At 41.1% G+C, this 23,227-nt stretch overlaps 1 protein-coding gene across 1 annotated transcript in view; it reads right to left on the reverse strand.

The window, feature by feature from the left end:
- The window catches only part of VKORC1L1 (vitamin K epoxide reductase complex subunit 1 like 1), a 66,478-nt gene that overhangs the window by 24,713 nt on the left and 18,538 nt on the right, over positions 1-23,227 (reverse strand). Inside the window, exon 2 of the mRNA XM_053707448.1 lies at positions 11,930-12,039. Within this exon, the coding sequence (XP_053563423.1) occupies positions 11,930-12,039 (110 nt within the window). The remainder of the gene's footprint in view (positions 1-11,929; positions 12,040-23,227) is intronic.

Below are 23,227 nucleotides of genomic sequence, written 5' to 3' on the forward strand. Positions count from 1 at the left end.
GCACACAAAAGCCTAAAGACCATGGTATGACAAGGGGCAGTTCTTAGATTGAGAAGAGTCTCTCCAGAAATCCTACCGGATCGGACTCCTGAAATCCCTGCAACAGGAACAACAATGGGAGCCTCACAGCTCCTGGCAGAAAAGGCAGGGGGACCCCTGCGCTCCAGGTGCTGGAGCAAACGAAACGATGAGGAGAAAAAAAAAAGACATGCTCCGCACTTCCATAACAGGTGATCCAACCCAAAACGGGAAGGAAAGGAAATTTTGCCACCGCAAAAGGAATGCGACTAGGCTACAAGAGTAGACATCCGGAAGATACCGCAAAAGTGAAGACTTAAAATTGTCGATCACCCGGATACCAGACCTCCGGAGGTCATTAACATCTCCAACTCTACAGGAGTGGAAAAATAAATTATATATATATATATATATATATATATATATATATATATATATATATATATATATATATATATATATATATATATATATATATATATATATATATACATATATATATATATATACATATATATATATACATATATATATATACATATATATATATATATATATATACATACACATACATATACATACACATATATATATATATATATATATTTATTTATTATTAGAGGAACCTAGCATTAAATAAATGCTAAACATTATTTGTTCAAAGCAAAGATTAGCTTTAGAATTATATGCAGACTTTTTAAAATTAGATTAAAATAGGGAAGAAATTAGTGCACAATTTAAGTTCATAAAGCAGTGTGGGCTGCCATGTTGTAAACAAGGTTTTATTTGATCTCCCCTGCCGAGGCTAAACAGGGACATATATAAATTGTTTACTATAGTGAGCAAACAATGACTTTGTAGAATATAGCAGGGACAGGCTTCCAGAAATAGGAAAGCTCATAAGGACAAGATAAATAATAAAATTATCCTACAAAGTTTCCTTTTATTACACAAACATTTAATATTACAATCTGATGCTGTTTAACATCCCGTTATAGCTGCACAATGTTTACATTTTAATTAATTATTATTAACCTACAGTGTTTAATCTAAAATTCTGGCATCAGACTTTGAAACCAAGAATAAAAATAGTAATGTTTGCCTAAGCACATAAAGCAAACATAACAGTACAATGGCAGACCTAACAGAATACCTGGGGGCAAGAATTTTTTTCTGAGCCCTAATTAAAATAAATAATAATGATCATTATTAAAATCTGATATTAAACTATATTCCTTACTTAACTCTACTTGACAGTAGAAGGTGGCATATGTACACAGCCACAAACTGATCTGTAAACCGTGTAAATGATGTCCTGCTTATGTGAACAAGTGAGATGGTCTGGTTTATGGGCTAAGCTAATGAATGTCAATATTGTAAACTGACTGCACTGCTTACTCCCCACTTTTCTGCTATCATTTCAAATATTATAGTGTTAATGAAGAAGGTTGAAACACACAGAAATACAAAACACACTATTGTAGTGCACATGAAGAGTAATCACAAACATGTATAAAACACACACATACACAAGCAAATACATACATAAATATAAACACACAAAATTGTACTTGCATACAAACATATACACAAATACATAATACACATATATAAGCACCCACAGACAAAGACATAAGCACACAAATATATACACACATGCATATATAGACAAGGAAATAAATAACATTTACATATAGCTCCTGTTCCCATTTAGCCCCATGTCATATCTCCCATGAGTACGAGTGACACAGGAGGCATGTAACTGGACTTCATCACAGGGGAAAGAGGTGGTCTCTATTGTCCTAAGGTATTGCAGCCCACAAAAACGTTTAAAAAAAAAATTAAAGTAGGAGCAAAATATAGTGAAAAAAAACAAAAACTAATATTTTGTGTGCATGTTTGTGCAAATTAGATCAGCAATTTACTTTACTTTTAAATCACAGGAAATGCATAGAGAGTTTAGAATGAACAATAAAAACATTTATTTCTAAACAACTTTTGCCTTTATGAGCATCTAAAGTTCAAAATATATTATTTATTACTTAAAGGGACACTGAATCCACATTTTTTTCTTTCGTGCTTCAGATGGAGCATGGAATTTTAAGCAACTTTTTCATTTACTGCTATTATCAAATTTTCTTCATTCTCTTGGTATCTTTAGTTGAAATGCAAGAATGTAAGTTTAGAAGCCGTCCCATTTTTGTTGAACAACCTGTGTTGTTCTTGCCGATTGATGGATAAATTCATCCACCAATAAAAAAGTGCTCTCCAGAGGTCTGAACCAAAAAAAAAAAAAAAAAAGTTTAGATGCCTTCTTTTTCAAATAAAGATAGCAAGAGAACAAATAGGAGTAAATTAGAAAGTTGCTTAAAATTGCATGCTCTATCTGAATCATGAAAGAAAAAATTGGGGTTCAGTGTCCCTTTAATTCTTGAGCTGTCTTTCCTTCCTAAAAAAAAAACAGAATTTATGTTTACCTGATAAATTACTTTCTCCAACGGTGTGTCCGGTCCACGGCGTCATCCTTACTTGTGGGATATTCTCTTCCCCAACAGGAAATGGCAAAGAGCCCAGCAAAGCTGGTCACATGATCCCTCCTAGGCTCCGCCTTCCCCAGTCATTCGACCGACGTAAAGGAGGAATATTTGCATAGGAGAAATCATATGATACCGTGGTGACTGTAGTTAAAGAAAATAAATTATCAGACCTGATTAAAAAACCAGGGCGGGCCGTGGACCGGACACACCGTTGGAGAAAGTAATTTATCAGGTAAACATAAATTCTGTTTTCTCCAACATAGGTGTGTCCGGTCCACGGCGTCATCCTTACTTGTGGGAACCAATACCAAAGCTTTAGGACACGGATGAAGGGAGGGAGCAAATCAGGTCACCTAGATGGAAGGCACCACGGCTTGCAAAACCTTTCTCCCAAAAATAGCCTCAGAAGAAGCAAAAGTATCAAATTTGTAAAATTTAGTAAAAGTGTGCAGAGAAGACCAAGTCGCTGCCTTACATATCTGATCAACAGAAGCCTCGTTCTTGAAGGCCCATGTGGAAGCCACGGCCCTAGTGGAATGAGCTGTGATTCTTTCAGGAGGCTGCCGTCCGGCAGTCTCGTAAGCCAATCTGATGATGCTTTTAAGCCAAAAAGAGAGAGAGGTAGAAGTTGCTTTTTGACCTCTCCTTTTACCAGAATAAACAACAAACAAGGAAGATGTCTGTCTAAAATCCTTTGTAGCATCTAAATAGAATTTTAGAGCACGAACTACATCCAAATTGTGCAACAAACGTTCCTTCTTTGAAACTGGATTCGGACACAAAGAAGGCACGACTATCTCCTGGTTAATGTTTTTGTTAGAAACAACTTTCGGAAGAAAACCAGGTTTAGTACGCAAAACCACCTTATCTGCATGGAACACCAGATAAGGAGGAGAACACTGCAGAGCAGATAACTCTGAAACTCTTCTAGCAGAAGAAATTGCAACCAAAAACAAAACTTTCCAAGATAATAACTTAATATCAACGGAATGTAAGGGTTCAAACGGAACCCCCTGAAGAACTGAAAGAACTAAATTGAGACTCCAAGGAGGAGTCAAAGGTTTGTAAACAGGCTTGATCCTAACCAGAGCCTGAACAAAAGCTTGAACATCTGGCACAGCTGCCAGCTTTTTGTGAAGTAACACAGACAAAGCAGAAATCTGTCCCTTCAAAGAACTTGCAGATAATCCTTTCTCCAAACCTTCTTGAAGAAAGGATAGAATCTTAGGAATTTTTATCTTGTCCCAAGGGAATCCTTTAGATTCACACCAACAGATATATCTTTTCCATATTTTATGGTAGATTTTTCTAGTTACAGGCTTTCTGGCCTGAACAAGAGTATCAATGACAGAATCTGAGAACCCTCGCTTTGATAAAATCAAGCGTTCAATCTCCAAGCAGTCAGTTGGAGTGAAACCAGATTCGGATGTTCGAACGGACCTTGAACAAGAAGGTCCCGTCTCAAAGGTAGCTTCCATGGTGGAGCCGATGACATATTCACCAGGTCTGCATACCAAGTCCTGCGTGGCCACGCAGGAGCTATCAAGATCACCGATGCCCTCTCCTGATAGATCCTGGCTACCAGCCTGGGGATGAGAGGAAACGGTGGGAATACATACGCTAGTTTGAAGGTCCAAGGTGCTACTAGTGCATCTACTAGAGTCGCCTTGGGATCCCTGGATCTGGACCCGTAGCAAGGAACCTTGAAGTTCTGACGAGAGGCCATCAGATCCATGTCTGGAATGCCCCACAACTGAGTAATTTGGGCAAAGATTTCCGGAAGGAGTTCCCACTCCCCCGGATGAAATGACTGACGACTCAGAAAATCCGCTTCCCAATTTTCCACTCCTGGAATGTGGATTGCAGACAAGTGGCAGGAGTGAGACTCCGCCCATTGAATAATTTTGGTCACTTCTTCCATCGTCAGGGAACTCCTTGTTCCCCCCTGATGGTTGATGTACGCAACAGTCGTCATGTTGTCCGATTGAAACCGTATGAATTTGGCCTTTGCAAGCTGAGGCCAAGCCTTGAGAGCATTGAATATCGCTCTTAGTTCCAGAATATTTATCGGGAGAAGAGATTCTTCCCGAGACCAAAGACCCTGAGCTTTCAGGAGTCCCCAGACCGCGCCCCAGCCCACCAGACTGGCGTCGGTCGTGACAATGACCCACTCTGGTCTGCGGAAGCTCATCCCCTGTGACAGGTTGTCCAGGGACAGCCACCAACGGAGTGAATCTCTGGTCCTCTGATCTACTTGTATCGTCGGAGACAAGTCTGTATAATCCCCATTCCACTGACTGAGCATGCACAGTTGTAATGGTCTCAGATGAATTCGCGCAAAAGGAACTATGTCCATTGCCGCGACCATCAAACCTATTACTTCCATGCACTGCGCTATGGAAGGAAGAGGAACAGAATGAAGTACTTGACAAGAGTTTAGAAGTTTAGATTTTCTGGCCTCTGTCAGAAAAATCCTCATTTCTAAGGAGTCTATTATTGTTCCCAAGAAGGGAACTTTTGTTGACGGAGACAGAGAACTTTTTTCTACGTTCACTTTCCACCCGTGAGATCTGAGAAAGGCCAGGACGATGTCCGTGTGAGCCTTTGCTTGTGGAAGGGACGACGCTTGAATCAGAATGTCGTCCAAGTAAGGTACTACTGCAATGCGCCTTGGTCTTAGCACCGCTAGAAGGGACCCCAGTACCTTTGTGAAAATTCTTGGAGCAGTGGCTAATCCGAACGGAAGTGCCACAAACTGGTAATGCTTGTCCAGAAAGGCGAACCATAGGAACCGATGATGTTCCTTGTGGATAGGAATATGTAGATACGCATCCTTTAAATCCACCGTGGTCATGAATTGACCTTCCTGGATGGAAGGAAGAATTGTTCGAATGGTTTCCATTTTGAACGATGGAACCTTGAGAAACTTGTTTAGGATTTTGAGATCTAAGATTGGTCTGAATGTTCCCTCTTTTTTGGGAACTATGAACAGATTGGAGTAGAACCCCATCCCTTGTTCTCCTAATGGAACAGGATGAATCACTCCCATTTTTAACAGGTCTTCTACACAATGTAAGAATGCCTGTTTTTTTATGTGGTCTGAAGACAATTGAGACCTGTGGAACCTCCCCCTTGGGGGAAGCCCCTTGAATTCCAGAAGATAACCTTGGGAGACTATTTCCAGCGCCCAAGGATCCAGAACATCTCTTGCCTGAGCGAAGAGAGAGAGAGTCTGCCCCCCACCAGATCCGGTCCCGGATCGGGGGCCAACATCTCATGCTGTCTTGGTAGCAGGTTTCTTGGCCTGCTTACCTTTGTTCCAGCCTTGCATTGGCCTCCAGGCTGGCTTGGCTTGAGAAGTATTACCCTCTTGCTTAGAGGATGTAGCACTTGTGGCTGGTCCGTTTCTGCAAAAGGGACGAAAATTTGGTTTATTTTTAGCCTTGAAAGACCTATCCTGAGGAAGGGCGTGGCCCTTACCCCCAGTGATATCAGAAATAATCTCTTTCAAGTCAGGGCCAAACAGCGTTTTCCCCTTGAAAGGAATGTTAAGCAATTTATTCTTGGAAGACGCATCCGCTGACCAAGATTTTAGCCAAAGCGCTCTGCGCGCCACAATAGCAAACCCAGAATTTTTCGCCGCTAATCTAGCCAATTGCAAAGTGGCGTCTAAGGTGAAAGAGTTAGCCAATTTGAGAGCATGAATTCTGTCCAAAATCTCCTCATAAGAAGAATCTTTATTGAGCGCCTTTTCTAGTTCATCGAACCAGAAACACGCTGCTGTAGTGACAGGAACAATGCATGAAATTGGTTGTAGAAGGTAACCTTGCTGAACAAACATCTTTTTAAGCAAACCCTCTAATTTTTTATCCATAGGATCTTTGAAAGCACAACTATCTTCTATGGGTATAGTGGTGCGTTTGTTTAGAGTAGAAACCGCCCCCTCGACCTTGGGGACTGTCTGCCATAAGTCCTTTCTGGGGTCGACCATAGGAAACAATTTCTTGAATATAGGGGGAGGGACGAAAGGTATGCCGGGCCTTTCCCATTCTTTGTTTACAATATCCGCCACCCGCTTGGGTATAGGAAAAGCTTCGGGGGGCCCCGGGACCTCTAGGAACTTGTCCATCTTACATAATTTCTCTGGAATGACCAAATTCTCACAATCATCCAGAGTAGATAACACCTCCTTAAGCAGAGCGCGGAGATGTTCCAATTTAAATTTGAATGTAATTACATCAGGTTCAGCTTGTTGAGAAATTTTCCCTGAATCTGAAATTTCTCCCTCAGACAAAACCTCCCTGGCCCCCTCAGACTGGTGTAGGGGCACTTCAGAACCAATATCATCAGCGTCCTCATGCTCTTCCGTATTTTCTAAAACAGAGCAGTCGCGCTTTCGCTGATAAGTGGGCATTTTGGCTAAAATGTTTTTGATAGAATTATCCATTACAGCCGTTAATTGTTGCATAGTAAGGAGTATTGGCGCACTAGATGTACTAGGGGCCTCCTGTGTGGGCAAGACTGGCGTAGACGAAGGAGGGGATGATGCAGTACCATGCTTACTCCCCTCACTTGAGGAATCATCTTGGGCATCATTTTCTCTAAATTTTGTGTCACATAAATCACATCTATTTAAATGAGAAGGAACCTTGGCTTCCCCACATACAGAACACAGTCTATCTGATAGTTCAGACATGTTAAACAGGCATAAACTTGATAACAAAGTACAAAAAACGTTTTAAAATAAAACCGTTACTGTCACTTTAAATTTTAAACTGAACACACTTTATTACTGCAAATGTGAAAAAGTATGAAGGAATTGTTCAAAATTCACCAAAATTTCACCACAGTGTCTTAAAGCCTTAAAAGTATTGCACACCAAATTTGAAAGCTTTAACTCTTAAAATAACGGAACCGGAGCCGTTTTTATATTTAACCCCTATACAGTCCCTGGTATCTGCTTTGCTGAGACCCAACCAAGCCCAAAGGGGAATACGATACCAAATGACGCCTTCAGAAAGCCTTTTCTATGTATCAGAGCTCCTCACACATGCATCTGCATGTCATGCTTCCCAAAAACAAGTGCGCAATAGAGGCGCGAAAATGAGGCTCTGCCTATGATTACGGAAAGTCCCTAGAGAATAAGGTGTCCAATACAGTGCCTGCCGGTTATTTTACATAATTCCCAAGAATAAAATAATTCCTCAAAGCTATGAAGTATTAAAAATGCTTATATATCAATCGTTTTAGCCCAGAAAATGTCTACCAGTCTTAACAGCCCTTGTGAAGCCCTTTATTCTTATGTAATAAAAATGGCTTACCGGATCCCATAGGGAAAATGACAGCTTCCAGCATTACATCGTCTTGTTAGAAATGTGTCATACCTCAAGCAGCAAAAGTCTGCTCACTGTTTTCCCCCAACTGAAGTTAATTCCTCTCAACAGTCCTGTGTGGAAACAGCCATCGATTTTAGTAACGGTTGCTAAAATCATTTTCCTCTTACAAACAGAAATCTTCATCACTTTTCTGTTTCAGAGTAAATAGTACATACCAGCACTATTTTAAAATAACAAACTCTTGATTGAAGAATAAAAACTACAGTTAAACACCAAAAAACTCTAAGCCATCTCCGTGGAGATGTTGCCTGTACAACGGCAAAGAGAATGACTGGGGAAGGCGGAGCCTAGGAGGGATCATGTGACCAGCTTTGCTGGGCTCTTTGCCATTTCCTGTTGGGGAAGAGAATATCCCACAAGTAAGGATGACGCCGTGGACCGGACACACCTATGTTGGAGAAATAGCAGGTGATATGATGACTAGAGGGAGCCAAAACAAAATAATTGCTTACCTGATAAATTAATTTCCTTCTTGGCAGCGAGTCCATGAGAACATTCTTAACCTATGGAAATGACTACCAGGCAACCAGGAGGCAAATATACCCCAAACAAGACTACAAATATCCCTCCCACTTCTCTTACCCTCTCAGTAGTTCAAGCCAAGGATAAGGAACAGTGAAGAGAGATAAAAGGGGAACAGAACTGCAAAAAAGACTTCCTCCACTACACATTTAATATCTGGGCGGAGTCGTGGACTCTGACAAGAAGGAAATTAATTTATCAGGTAAGCATACATTTTATTTATTTTCATTCTATTGGGGGGTGAGACCACCTAACCTATGGGAAACCAATACCCAAGCTGAGGAGTTCACAAATGTAAATAGGGAAGGCAGTACTAAGCACCACGGCTGGTAGAACCCTTCTCTCAAAGGAAGCCTCTGCTGAGGCAAAAACATTCAATTTACAGAACTTCGTGTGTAAGGAAGACCAAGTTGCGACCTTGCAAATCTGTTCAACTGAGGCCTCATTCTTGAAGGCCCAAGTAGAGACACCGCACAAGTAGAATGCACTGTGATTCGTGGAGGGGGCTCCTGACACGCTTCCTTGTAGGCCATATGATTCAGACTTCTCAACCAAAAGGAAATAGTGACAGCTGTGGCCTTCTGCCCCTTGCACTTACCAGTATACAGAATGAATAAGGAAGATGATTAACAAAACTTCTTAGTAGCGTGAAGGTAGAGCTTCAACGCTCTGAGCGCATCCAAATTATGTAACGATCTCCTTTGAGAATGACAGATTGGGACAAAGTGAAAGAACTAGGGATGCACCGAAATTTCAGCCACAGAAACGTTTTGGCCGAAAATGTCATTTTGCATTTATCTTTTTTTTTTTTTGCCCTTAATTTTCAGTAAATTTATTGGGTAGCATATTTCAAATTTGATGCTAGCATAGAGCTTCTGTTTGAGTCGATTACATGACTAACAGCATTTAATTTTGTGCAAATTTTCTCTGTGGTTGGTTTTACTGTTTATGGACTTCTGATCATATGTAAAAACTGCTCAATGCTCACTCCCCACAGCCCCTATCCCACAAATTCACACACACACACACACACACACACACACACACTGTAGTTATAAAAAGAAAAAAAAAAAAAAAAAAAAAGTAATTTTCGGTTTAGTTTCGGATTTCGGCCAGGGGCATCCTGAATTTTTTTCGGTTCAGAATTTTCATTTTGGTGCATCCCTAGAAAAAATCACAATCACCTGATTGATGGTGTGGGTACTAACCACCTTGGGAAGTAAGCCTGGTTGAAACAAAACAGAAAGGGAAGAACTGGCCAATAGGCCTTTCTCCATACCCACCTGGAGAAACTGTAAGATACACAGTCTTTACTTTACGCCAAGAGAAACCTTGCTTGCCACACCAGTGAAGATAAGTCCTCCAGACCTTGTAGTAGATGCGTCTGGTGACAGGCTTGTGACCCTGGATAAGAGTATCAATTGCACGGTCAGAATCCTCTGAGCCAGAATTAACCGTTTAATCGCCAGGCAGTCAGCCTCAGAGCTGGGTATCTAGGTTTTGATAAAAGAACGGCCCTAAGTCAGCAAGTCCTGACGAAGAGGTAACCACCAAGGATGAGCAGACCTGACGTTCACTAGGTCGGCCTGCATCTATCTCTGCTTCCCTCCATGATATGAGGCAAAGAATTACTGAGAGGGTAGGGAAAGCGGGAGGGATATTTATAGTCTTGTTTGGGGTGTCTTTGCCTCCTCTTGGTGGCCAGGTAGAGTAATTCCCCTAGGTTAAAAATGTTCTTGTGGACTCTGCCACTAGACGCAAATACAGACTACAGATCTCACAAAGCTAACAATATAACAATACACTATACAATATCCTAAGATACCAATTTCAATGAGATAAGTTCCTCCAAGTCCTATGTTATAGTCCCATTAGTTATTCTCCAATCCTCTGTTCCTGGATAATACCAGAAAGGCTTACAGCTCCTTTCACGACCGTCATGTCAGGGAGAACACTAAAAAATGAAACACAAAAGAAAGGGCGCTTCCTAGTGTAAATATAACAGCAAGTTACCTCCACCAATTCACACCCTATGAAAAGGTACTCAAAGGTTGGCACTCAAATGAGATTTCAGCACGTCTATTAAAGCACAACAGTCTACCTCCAGACCACTGGGAAAGTAAAAACAAAAAGAGGGTTCCACCTAGTGTAGAAACTCACTATAGATTTCCTCCACTAACTTTTTAAACCACACAATGTTTCGTGAGCCCCTCTATTGTTATTACATTTAGCAGTTGGCCGTATACCACAGTTTGAAGTTGATTTAGAATAGACCAACTTTATCTACACTGTTTTTTGAAGGAACGCCTCCAATCCATCATGGTTACTTTGCAAGTTCTTCCTGGTTTCGGAAGTTACATTTTGAAAGACAGCTTGTTGTCAGTCACTGCTCACTGAATTGATCTCCTCTCTGCTGTGTGCTGCAGTATATTAAAGCAGCAGGCGAGTATGCAGAAGATGAGATTAATGCTGACTTAATGTATGTGAGTGGTGTGCTGCGCGTCACCCACAGTTGCTATATCGGCATTCGGGCCCCGGTGCCACTGCACCTGCCATAGTTCCGCCCCTGTAAACAGTAAATACATGCAAGACATAATGATGTATTTAAACAAAATATAATTCTGAAAATACTATGTAGGTGCATTTTTTATAATAATATCAGTTGTTTAAATATGGAACAAGTAAGTGTAAAGGTTAAATTTCTATAATGCACTGTAGTTTAGTAGTAGTGTAGTAAAAAAAAAAAAAGTAATGGGTGCCACCATGTTTAAACCTAGGTTATCTATTCATCTTTCTCTCTGCTGAGGATAATTAAAGACAGTTATAAATCAAGCAAAGAAAATATGCAAAAAAGGTTGTGTGGGATAAAGTATAGTTAAACTAATTATCTAACAGGGTTTTCACACAGTTGGTTTGCAAACTATATTTTAACATATTTGTATCAGTCTTTAATTGCCCCCAGCAGGAAAAATAAGTAGAAAATTTAGGTTCAAAACACAGTGGCTACTTTATAAAACTAACAATTTTCAAAGTTAAAATTGCAGGGAAAGGGGACAAAATTAATTAAAAGTACACTGAAGTTTTTAAATTTTATTTAAATACATAATTAAATATTTTATATTACAACATTGTTATGTAGTAATTGTATGGCAATTAAAAACCATATTAAAGATGAAATTTATTATAAATACACTATTTTCAGATAAATTTTAATTTATTGTAAAATTAGCATTTTCCACAAATATATAAGCTCAATGCTTATTAAAAACTTTGAAATAGTCAAGGCCACAATTGTTTTCAAATACATTTTTGGAGTTTGTGGGAAAAACCTTTATTATATTTAGTCTGTTATGGGAATTGCAAACTGCAACCAGGCATCATATTAACGTGCCACTGAATTTGTGATTCTTTCTGAAGGAACATTTGTTAAATTTACAGAATTATAGCTGAACTTACCAAGCAGAACTTGTAGAAAATAAAACACAAGTCCGAAGACACTGTTTGGCTGATTCAATACACTGTCCTTTCCAAATATGGAGCCCAAAACGCCAAATCCTCGACCCCATCTGCAAAATTTAAAGAAAAAAAAAAAAAGAGGAAGAAGATCAAGCTTATTCTGTGAACATAAATTTGCTTACTCATCTTTAAAGTGAAAGTCAATACTGGCGTTTGTGAAACACTATGATTGACCATTGAAACAAATAAAGGTGACTTTCATTCATGAAGTATAAAATACTTCATGCTGAAAGCTCCTTTACTCGTTTCAAGAATTCACCGTTCTGAGCTGCTAAAGCAGCCCAAGGAAGAAAGCCGTTTTGCTAGAGAGGCATCTTTCGCCTTTAGCCAATAGCCGTGCAGAAAATCCAGCTTGGCGCCCTTGGGAGCCAGATTTCCTGCACAGCTATTTGCTAAGAGGTGGAAACGTCACCTCTCTAGCAAAACAGCATGCTGCCGTGGGCAGCCTGAGCGGCTCAGAACTGCAAATGCTTAAAACAAATAAAGGAGCTTTCTGCATGAAGTATTTCATACTTCATGAATAAAAGTGCCCTTTACTTGTTTCAATGGTCAATCCTAGCGTTTCACAAATGCTAGGATTGACTTTCCCTTTAAGTACAGTGTCTTATAAACAATTGACCACACGTGGTGAGCATTGGATTTACATAAGTAAAAATCCATGTGCCTTCTACAGAAACCGCTTAAATTAAGATGGCTTCACCATTATGTCACCACCCTTGGTTCAGCATCATCACATGGCAATGTGGCAACAAGTCATAAAATTAGTTAGGGACAGTAAAGTAAAAAAATAAAACTTTCATGATTCAGATAGAGCATGCAATTCTAAACAACTTCCAGGTGTAGTTCTATTATATTAATTGCATTATTCTCTTGGTTTTCCATGTTAAAAAGCATGCCTAAATGTGCTCAGGAGCAGCAATGCACTATTGGGAGATAGCTGCACATATATATTCTTGTTATTGGATCACCTGATTTGTTCAGTTAGTACCCAGTAGTACATTGGTCCTCTTTCAACAAAGGATATCAGGAGAAAGAAGCAAATTAGAAAAAACAATTAATGCTTACCTGATAAATTTATTTATTGATGGATATCGTGAATCCACTGAATCATCATTTACTAGTGGGAATATCACACCTGGCCAGCAGGAGGAGGCAAAGAGCACTACAGCAAAGCTGCTACATATGTCACTTCCCTTGCCCATAATCCCCAGTCATTCGGCTGACGGAAAAATGGAAAAAGATAACACAAAAGTGTAGAGGTGCCTGAGGTTTTAGAAAAAATAACTGTCTTAAATAAAGGGTGGGCCGTGTACTTGGAAAGTTCCTGCTTGGAAGAGGAAGTGGAGGGTTTACCTCTAAAGTTACGAAAGAAAAGAAAATTACTGCCACCCTTTCTGCTTATTCTTCTTATCCTGAGGAAGAAAAGATCCTTTTCCTCCTGTGATATCTGAAATAATTTTAGCCAAACCACACCCAAACAAGGTCTTACCCTTGTAAGGAATAGCTAATAACAGACTTAGAAGAAACATCCGCAAACCAGGATTTCAACCAAAGGACTCTGCAAGCTAGAACCGCAAAACCAGACATTTTTGCTTCCAGTTTAATTACCTGTAAGGAAGCATCCGTAATAAAGGAATTGGCTAACTTACGAGCCTTAATCCTGTCCTGGAACTCCTCAAGAGAAGTATCTGTCTGAATAGAATCAGACAAGGCATCAAACCAGTAAGCTGCAGCTCTGGTAACAGTAGCAATACACACCGCAGGCTGCCATTGACGACCTAGGTGAACATACATTTTCTTTAATAATGCCTCCAATTTCTTATCCATTGGATCCTTAAAAGAACAACTATCCTCTATGGGAATAGTGGTCCAAAGTAGAAATAGCTCCTTCCACCTTAGGAACCGTTTGCCACGACTCCTTAATAGAGTCAGCTATAGGAAACATTTTCTTAAAAATAGGCGATGGAGAAAAAGGAATACCAGGTCTCTCCCACCCCCATGCAATAATCTCAGAAGCACGGTCTGAAACAGGAAATACCTCCACCTCAGAGGGAACATCAAAATACTTGTTCAGCTTACTAGACTTCTTAGGGTTAACAACGATAGTAGAATCAGAGTCATCCAAGGAAGCCAAAACCTCCTTAAGTAACAAGCGGAGGTGTTCCAACTTAAAATCTGAAGGACACAACTTCAGCATCAGTAGAAGGAATTATACTGCCTGAATCAGAGATTTCACCCTCAGATGCACCCGAAGAATCTTCATCCTCAGACTTCTGAGAGGAAATACTTTGATTAGCCACTTCAGGATCAGAAACATTACTTACTGTTTCTTTAAATTTCCATTTGCGTTTTCCCTGCAGCATGGGAAAAGCAGACAGCGCCTCAGATACCACAGATGATACCTGAGCAGCAATATCCCCAGACAGAGCATGAGAGGAAAAGCAGGGCACTGCATGTGCAGATAAATAGGATTGGGACACTTGAGGAGACAACTGCGGCACATCTGATAAAGGAGGCACCTGAACAGCATCAGCCTTAGCTATTGATGGCTCAGGGTCAAAAAGTCTATTTCTTTAAGCTAAAGTTCCTTCAATACATGAAGAACAAAAAGGTACTGGGGGTTCCACCTGGTTATCAGAACAAAAGCTACAGGTAACATCCTGCACAGCCTCTTGATCCATAATACAAAAAAAAAAGCAAATAAAAGATAAAAAAAAAAAAAAAAAAGTTAGATTTTTTTAACAAATGATAATAGAGAACAAAAAAAGCCAAAGAACTCAAATAAATGTTCTTTAAATTTACCAAATCAAGAAAACATACCCCAGGCAACACTACACCTCAGCAGAATTACTGAGGTGCCCTACCTGTTCTGCAACCCGCAGCAAACTGAGGAAAAAAAAACAATCCCATTTACAATCCGGATTCCAGAGAAGCAAAAACAGCAAGAAGCCTTCTAAACAGCAGAGCCATCTGAAATATGTTCACCTCACTCTACAGGAAGTGAAGAAAAGTGCCAAAAAAAAACCTGACTTCAAAAAATCAGAACCTCCCTAAAAGGGGCAGTCCTACAGCTGACAAAAAAGCCATTTTTATTATTATTATTTTATTTTTAAACAACGTTCTTGAAAACAGGCTTAAAAACAAACAATAAAACCCCCAATAAAAGTACATAATCCGTTACTAAAAACAGATCCTCACTGAGCAATCAATAAAATAAATAACTCCTCACATTCACAGTGCCTGCAAAAACTGCCATAAAAACCTGCCCTCTACAGGAATAAAAAAAAACTTCCCCCTGCAGCGTTTCAGCTGAATAAGTGCCAAATGTTTCCCTGCTTACATAGAAAAATAAAACTGGCACTTACCTTAATATTTATCTGTCCGGCAGTAGGACAGCTCACCTGGTTTGAGAGGATGCCACCCCTCACATTGACCTGTGAAAATACAGAAAGACTGAGTAAACTTACTCAGGCTTTCTAAATAGGGCATCAAAAAATGTTTTGGGAAAACGCAGTGAGGATTGTACCCCACAAGTTCCCAATTGCTTAAAAGCCACCACTGCCCTACTGAAGAGACTGATATGGGCTAAGGCTAGACCCTTTAGAAAGATCAGAGCAAACCTACTCTACTTTTAAAATAAAAAAATCTTGATTGTAGATCAGACACCAAAACTTCACCTCCTCCTTGCACTGCAAGCAAAGAGAATGACTGGGGATTGTGGGTAAGGGAAGTGACATATATAGCAGCTTTGCTGTAGTGCTCTTTGCCTCCTCCTGCAGGCCAGGAGTGATATTTCCACTAGTAATTGACGATTTCATGGACTCACTATATCTTAGGAAAGAAAATGTTTAAAATTATATTCTCTATGATGTGGATCATGGAAAGAAAATGAGTTTAAATGTTCCTTTTATTTCTTTTAGTAGACATTTCCCTATTACCCCCCTCCAGCCCCGATTAGTCTTTAGATTTAGAATTTTTCAAAGACCTATAATCACTGCTCATCCTATTACCTATATATGCTCCACATTCATGGCAGTATACCCACTAGTAACTGAATACCAGTGGCAGATTGTGGGGAAACAGTCAGGTACAAATGTTAGCGAAGATCTTCTTGTACTATCACCATAACATTTAAATTGGTAATGAAAATCACACTCATTATAGGACTACCCCAAATTAACTATAATTCCTCAGGTTGATTTTTCATAGTACATTATTGGCTGAAAGGACACCATCTACTCAAATCAACAACAGTACTGAATGGTTATAACACCCCCCCCTCCCCCCCCAAAAAAAACCCCAATCATTTTATTCAAATACATACAAGTGAATAATCTGCTGGATAGGGGGGTAGTCTTGAAGGGAAACAAGCAACCTAGTAAAATTGATACTTTTTCCAAGGTTCTTCAACTCAATCACTAAGGGATCAGCCTCCCAGAAAACAGGGAGTAACCCCAAACCCTGTGCTCCCTAGAGAGCGTGCAACATACCAAAAAGGGAATGGTAAGGAAGACAGAGATGACCCAACCACCCAGGAAGGGCAGCAAATAGCCCCAGCAACCTGCGAGATGTACCAAGACCAGGCCACAAAAACATAAATGATGCTTACCTAATAATTTAATTTCTATCGTGGGGAGGGGAGTCCACTGCTTCATTCATTACTTGTGGGAAACAAGAACCTGGCAACCAGGAGGAGGCAAAGACACCCCAGCCAAAGGCCCAAACACTTCCCCACTTCCCTCATCCCCCAATCATTCTGCCAAGAGAACAAGGAACAGTAGGAGAAATATCAGGGTATAAATGGTGCCAGAAGAACAAAAACTAAATTAGGGTCCACCCACCGGAGAACGGGCGGGTGCAGTGGACTCTCATCCCCACGATGGAAATGAAATTATCAGGTAAGCATCATTTTTGTTTTCCATCTTAAGGGGAGGAGAGTCCACTGCTTCATTCATCACTTGTGGGAACAAATACCCAAGCTCTAGAGGACACTGACTAAAGAAAACGGGAGGGTAAAGGAGGCGGACTCTATACTGAGGGCACCACAGCCTGCAGAACCTGTCCTCCAAAAGCTGCTTCCGCCAAAGAAAAACGAACATCAAATTAGTAAAATTTTGCAAAAGTATGCAAGGTTGACTAGGTTGCCGCCTTACAATCTGCTCCATAGAAGCCTCATTCATAGAGGCCCAAGAAGAGGTCACAGCTCTAGTCGAGTGAGCCATAATTCTTGAATAAGGATGACGTCTGTCTGAACTCCTCCGTGGCTTGAAGATAAAAGGCCTGAACCACATCCAGATTATGAAATAACCTCTCCTTCGAAGAGGATGGGTTAGGACACAAGGAAGGAACCATTATTTCCTGGTTAATGTTACGACTCAACACTACTTTGGAAAGAAATCCCAAACCGGTTCGCAGAAAGGTTGTGAGAGCATGAAAAACCGAGTAAGGAGGCTCAAATTATAAGGCCGCCAACTCAAGAGACTCTGCGTGCCGATGCAATAGTCAATAACAGGACCTTCCATGAGAGAATCTTAATGTCAAGAGCATGCATAGGCTCAAACTGAGCCCTCTGCAAGACATTAAGCACCAAGTTTAAACTCCAGGGAGGAGTTGGATTCCTGAAAACCGGTCTAATCCTAACCAGAGCCTGAACAAAAAGGACTGAATATCAGGAATCTCCGCAAGCTACTTGTGCAACAGTACTGATAAAGCAGAGATCTGTCACTTTAGGGAACTGGCGGCAAGACCCTTATCCAGACCATCCTGGAGAAAGGCCAAAATCCTGCATACCTTGACCTTGTGCCAAGGATATCCTCGTTCCTCACATCATGACTGACAAGTAGGAACTCCACACCTTGTGGTAGATGCGCCTAGTGACCGGCTTCCTGGCCTGGACGAGTGTGTTAATCACTCCAAAAAACCTCTCTTGGCTAAGACTAGGTGTTCAATCTCCACGCAGTCAGCCTCAGAGAATCAAAGTTTTGATGTAGAAAAGGACCTTGAACTAGCAGATCCTTGTGACAAGGTAACTTCCATGGCATATAGGACATCGCCACAAGATCCACAAATCACGTCCTCCGCGGCCACGACAGAGCAATCAGAATAGTCAAAGCTTATTCCTACTTGATGGGGGCCAAGGTGGAAATATGTAGATTAGGTTGAAGTCCCAGCGTACCGCCATGGCGTCTATCAGTTCCGCTTGGGGATCCCTGGATCGCGACCCGTATCTAGGTAGCTTGCAATTGAATCTGGACGCCATGAGGTCTATCTCTGGCATCCCCCATCTGCTGCAGATCTCCGCGAATGGTGGAGAGACCATTCCCCTGGATGAAACGTCTGTCTGCTCAGAAAATCCGCTTCACAGTTGTCCACACCCGGAATGTGGATCACTGAGAGTAAACAATTGTGAGTGTCTGCCCATTCCAGAATCCAAGACACTTCCCTCATTGCTAGGGAGCTTCTCGTTTATGGAAGCCACCGAGGTGATGTTGTCCAATTGGAATCTGATGAATTGGGACGACCCCAGAGGGGGCCAAGTTTTCAGAGCGTTGAAAATCGCTTGAAGTTCCAGAATGTTTATAGGTAGACTCGATTTCTCTCGAGTCCATCTGCCTTGTGTCTTTCTGGCATCCCAAAGGCTCCCCATTCTGATAGACTCGCATCCGTGGTCACAATCTCCCAGGATGGTCTCAGGAAAGTCCCCTGGGACAACTGGACCAGTCAGGTCCAGCAAGACAGACTCCCTCGCCGGTCTGTCCAGAGATATCTGTTAGGACAAGTCTGAATGTTCCAAGATCCATTGTCTCAAGCCGCACAGGTCTGAGATGAAACCTGGCGAATGGAATGACATCCATGCTGGATACCATGAGCCCGATTACCTCCATACATCTGGCCACAGATGTCTTGGAGGATGTCTGCATGGCTAGACAGTTTGACGCAAGCTTGCAACGTCTCTGGTCTGTCAGAGTCTTCTGCAATGAAGATATTTATTTTACCGTACCCAGGAACTCCACCCTGTTGCTTGCGATAAACTCTTCCCTTTGTTTATCTTCCACCAATGGGATCGAAGTAGAAGGAGAGCTCTTGAATGATCCTCCACCAGACTGTAGGATGGAGCCTGGACCATGATATCATCCAGATATGGAGCCACTGCAATCCCTCTGGCTCTCGCTACTGCAATAAGAGCTCCCAGAACCTTTGTAAAGACTCTTGGGGCGGTCGCCAGACCGCAACGGAAGGGCCACAAACTGGAAGTGCTGGTCCAGGAAGGCGAACCTTAGAAATTTGAAGTGATCCTTGTGGATTGGAACATGAAGGTAAGCATCCTTAAGGTCTATAGTCATGAATTGCTCCTCTTGAACCAGAGGCAAAATTGACCTGATCGTCTCCATCTTGAACGATGGGACAGACAAAAACTTGTTTACAGCCTTCAGGTCCAGAATTGGACAAAACGTGCCCTCCTCCTTTGGGACCACGAAAAGGTTTGAATAATACCTCTTTCAGCTGGAGGAACTGGGACGATTACCCCGAGAGATGAGAGATCCCTCACACACCCCAGGAAGGCATCTCTCTTTCCTGGTCTTGAAGAGATGTTTGACAGGAGGAACCTGCCTCTGGGCGGATACGATTTGAAACCTATCCTGTACCCCTGGGCGACGACCTCCAGGACCCAAGGGTCTGTAACGTCTCCCCTCCAGGCCCCCGCAAAAAGAGATAGTCTGCCCCCTACCTGGTCCAAGGACGGGTTGGGAGCCGCCTCTTCATGCCAACTGACTCGGCGGGCTTCTTGTTTTGCTTGGACTTATTCCAAGAGTTTGCTGGCTTCCAAGATCCCTTGGATTGCTCAGATTTTGCGGAAGGCTGCTGGCGCTGAGACTTGTGTGCACGAAAGGGACGAAAAGTAGATCCCTTAGGTTTGGCCTTCTTATCCTGAGGTAAGAATGCGCCCTTGCTGCCCGTGACTGTAGATATGATAGAATCCAGGCCCGGCCAAACAAAACCTTCCCCTTGAATGGTAGGGAAAGCAAGCAAGACTTTGAAGTCATGTCAGCAGACCACGATTTTAGCCACAGAGCCCTGCAAGCTAAAACAAAAAAACCCTGACGTCTTAGCATTCAGGCGAATAATCTGCATGTTAGCATCACAAATGCGCTAAACTTAAGGCTTTGATTGGATCTAAAATCTCTGAGGGAAGTCTCCACCTCGACAATTGCTGATAGTGCGTCACACCAATAGGTAGCCGAACCGTCCACCGCAGCGACAGCCACCGCCAGTTGGAAAATTAACCCCGTCAGTTGGAACATCTTCTGCAAAATGGACTCCATCTTTTTATCCATGGGTTCCTTAAAAAAGGAGCTATCCTCAAGCTGAATGGTTGTTCTCTTAGTGAGCGTGGAGATAGCACCATCCACCTTAGGGACGGTTCCCCACAGTTCAAGCTGCGCATCCGGAACGGGGAAAAGCTTCTTAAAAAAGACGAGGGAGAAAAGGGCAAACCTAGTTTCTCCTATTCGTTTTTAAAAATGTTTGCCGTTTTGATAGGAACCCGGGAAGGCCTGGGGCACTACCCTGTCCTCATAACCCTATCCAGTTAGGAGATCAAAGGTTTCTCTGGTAATTTCGGTTCCGGGAACCTCCAGCATAGCAAGCACCTCTCTTTCAGCAGAAAGCGCAAATGCTCCATCCTAAATTTGAAATCTGGTTCCTCCGCGGAGCGAGGTCTAGAAGTAGCCGATTCCGACTCAGAAGCGACATCCTCCGATAAGTCGGAATTGTCCTCCTCCGCGGATAATCTGTCTGAGATATCAAGCGGAGTCAAAGACCCCTTGAGACAGTTAGCAGTGCCGTACCTTCCGCTTAGGAGAACGAGGCATCACATTTATGGCTGCAGAGACCACCGTCTGCAATAGATCGGCGAAATCTGGAGGCCAAAGGGCCCCTCCCGCAGGAGGGTCAGTAGTGCCATGGGGAACTGCTTGTGTAATCGGAGATGCTTGTAGGGAACGCACCTCGCGGGACGGAGAACCCTCAGAGGTATACGACTCAGTTGTACCAAATATCTTATTCTTTTAAAAGTAACAATATTGTCATAACATGTGAAACAGTGCTGTAAAGGCAGTTCCACCGGAACCTCCCCATAGTATACAGTTAGTAGTTTTAGATAAGGAAGGAGTACCCTCCAGCATAGAGTCCTCCTTAGCTTATGCCTTTATTACGGACTTGATTATAGATTAAAAGGCACCTTTATATCCCATGGAATGCCATGCAGGACCGCCCCTGCACTGAGCGAGACAAGCGCCAAAAAGCCTGCCTCGAACTCTCTCTAACCGTTCCACACTGATAGAGCATAATCTCACACAAGTGCAGCAAAAAAAACACAATAAAAACCATGTATATTAACCCCCCCCGTTATCACAAAGTGCATAAAAATCTCTCATCATTAGAACAGATAACAAAAGAAGGGGATAGAAAAAAAGAAAAAACACTTGAGACAAGTGAACTGTTCTGTCACAGATTGCCAACACAGAAACCAAAAGTCACTCCACATGAACATGACTCAGCTGAGCTCATGGGAAGAAAAGTCAGCACTGATGATAAAGCAGCAGCCTACTTCTGTGTGCCACGTTCACAAGAGGATTACAGAGGGACATACCTTTGACAGAGGGACATACCTTTGAACTAGAGACTTTGCCCAAGTGAAGAGAAAAAAGAGATAGGAATTACCAAGACAGACTGTGTTCCCATGACAGATTTCATCTAACATTTCACACTTAACAGTTACATTTAATCTTTTCCAGATTTTGGTATACAAGTAATCTCATTACAATATTTATACTATAAAAAAATACTACTCTTAATTTAGAATATTATTTTAAAATTACAATGTGTATCTGTCATATTGAAACAGAACTCAGGAAAGACAAAAAAGCAGATTCCCCGCTATGTGCAAAGCACCTCGTGGATAAGGGTAGGGCACACTTAGAATTCCTTTAGACTATATAATTTTACAAAAATAATCAAATTTCAATCATTTACTTATAGATAATAGTTCTTTGTATATGAGTGCAGTACACTTTCTTTGTAAAAAAAAAGAAAAAAAGAAAAAAAAAGAAAAGAAAAAAAAAAACGTACACCACCACAAACAGGGTGTCCATATTTAAAAAGCAACAACAAAATGTCAGCAACATCACAATATCATACTGATGAAGGTGAAATAGGAAGAACAAAAAAAAAAAAGTCATGCCCTTGAAACAATCTTCGATTTTATATGGTCATCTAATTTGCAATATCAAAACGTACTGAAAAATATTAGCATACATAAACACCCTTTTTTTGTGGTAAATAAAATTAAGAAAGTACACATAGTAGAGAAATTGTAATGAACAACTTTCATAAAAATAAAAACTCATTGTTTGATGTCATATTGAATGAGTAGGAACCCCTAAGGGTTTTTTCTTGTGACCTATATACGAGTGGAAAAAACACTGCTCCACAACAATACAGTATTTCAATCAATCCTTATTACAAAATTCTTTAAAAACACTGCATGTCTCAAAACATCCTGTCATTATAGACAATCAATATTATAGCTCTTTGCTTTAGCGTTTCAGTATAAAAAATGTTCATATGACTTTGCCCCCTCTCGCAATGTTACTTCATCCACTCCACCATTGTCATTCTATTTGCTTTTTTTTGCTAAAGCCAATGGTTCACTTGGAATATTTTATAATTTTATAGGGACAATGTAGTGCAAACAAAAAAGACATGCAGTAACTGAGGACTCATATATATTATAATATATTATATATTATAATATATTATATATAATATATATTATATGTTACAGTTAAAGTGCAGAAATCAGTTAATGTGCACATTACCTAGTTAATCTGCAGATTAACTAAAGTGATCAATTAAAGTGCAGAAAAATTGTTTCATTTCTCACATTACCTACTAGGCACTAGTTAAAGTGCAAAAAAAAAACCCCCAGCATTTTAGCTTTTTAGAAAAACAGAATTTATGTTTACCTGATAAATTACTTTCTCCAACGGTGTGTCCGGTCCACGGCGTCATCCTTACTTGTGGGATATTCTCTTCCCCAACAGGAAATGGCAAAGAGCCCAGCAAAGCTGGTCACATGATCCCTCCTAGGCTCCGCCTACCCCAGTCATTCGACCGACGTTAAGGAGGAATATTTGCATAGGAGAAACCATATGGTACCGTGGTGACTGTAGTTAA

The sequence above is a fragment of the Bombina bombina genome, chromosome 3, assembly GCF_027579735.1.
Source record: "Bombina bombina isolate aBomBom1 chromosome 3, aBomBom1.pri, whole genome shotgun sequence".
Lineage (NCBI taxonomy): Eukaryota > Metazoa > Chordata > Amphibia > Anura > Bombinatoridae > Bombina > Bombina bombina.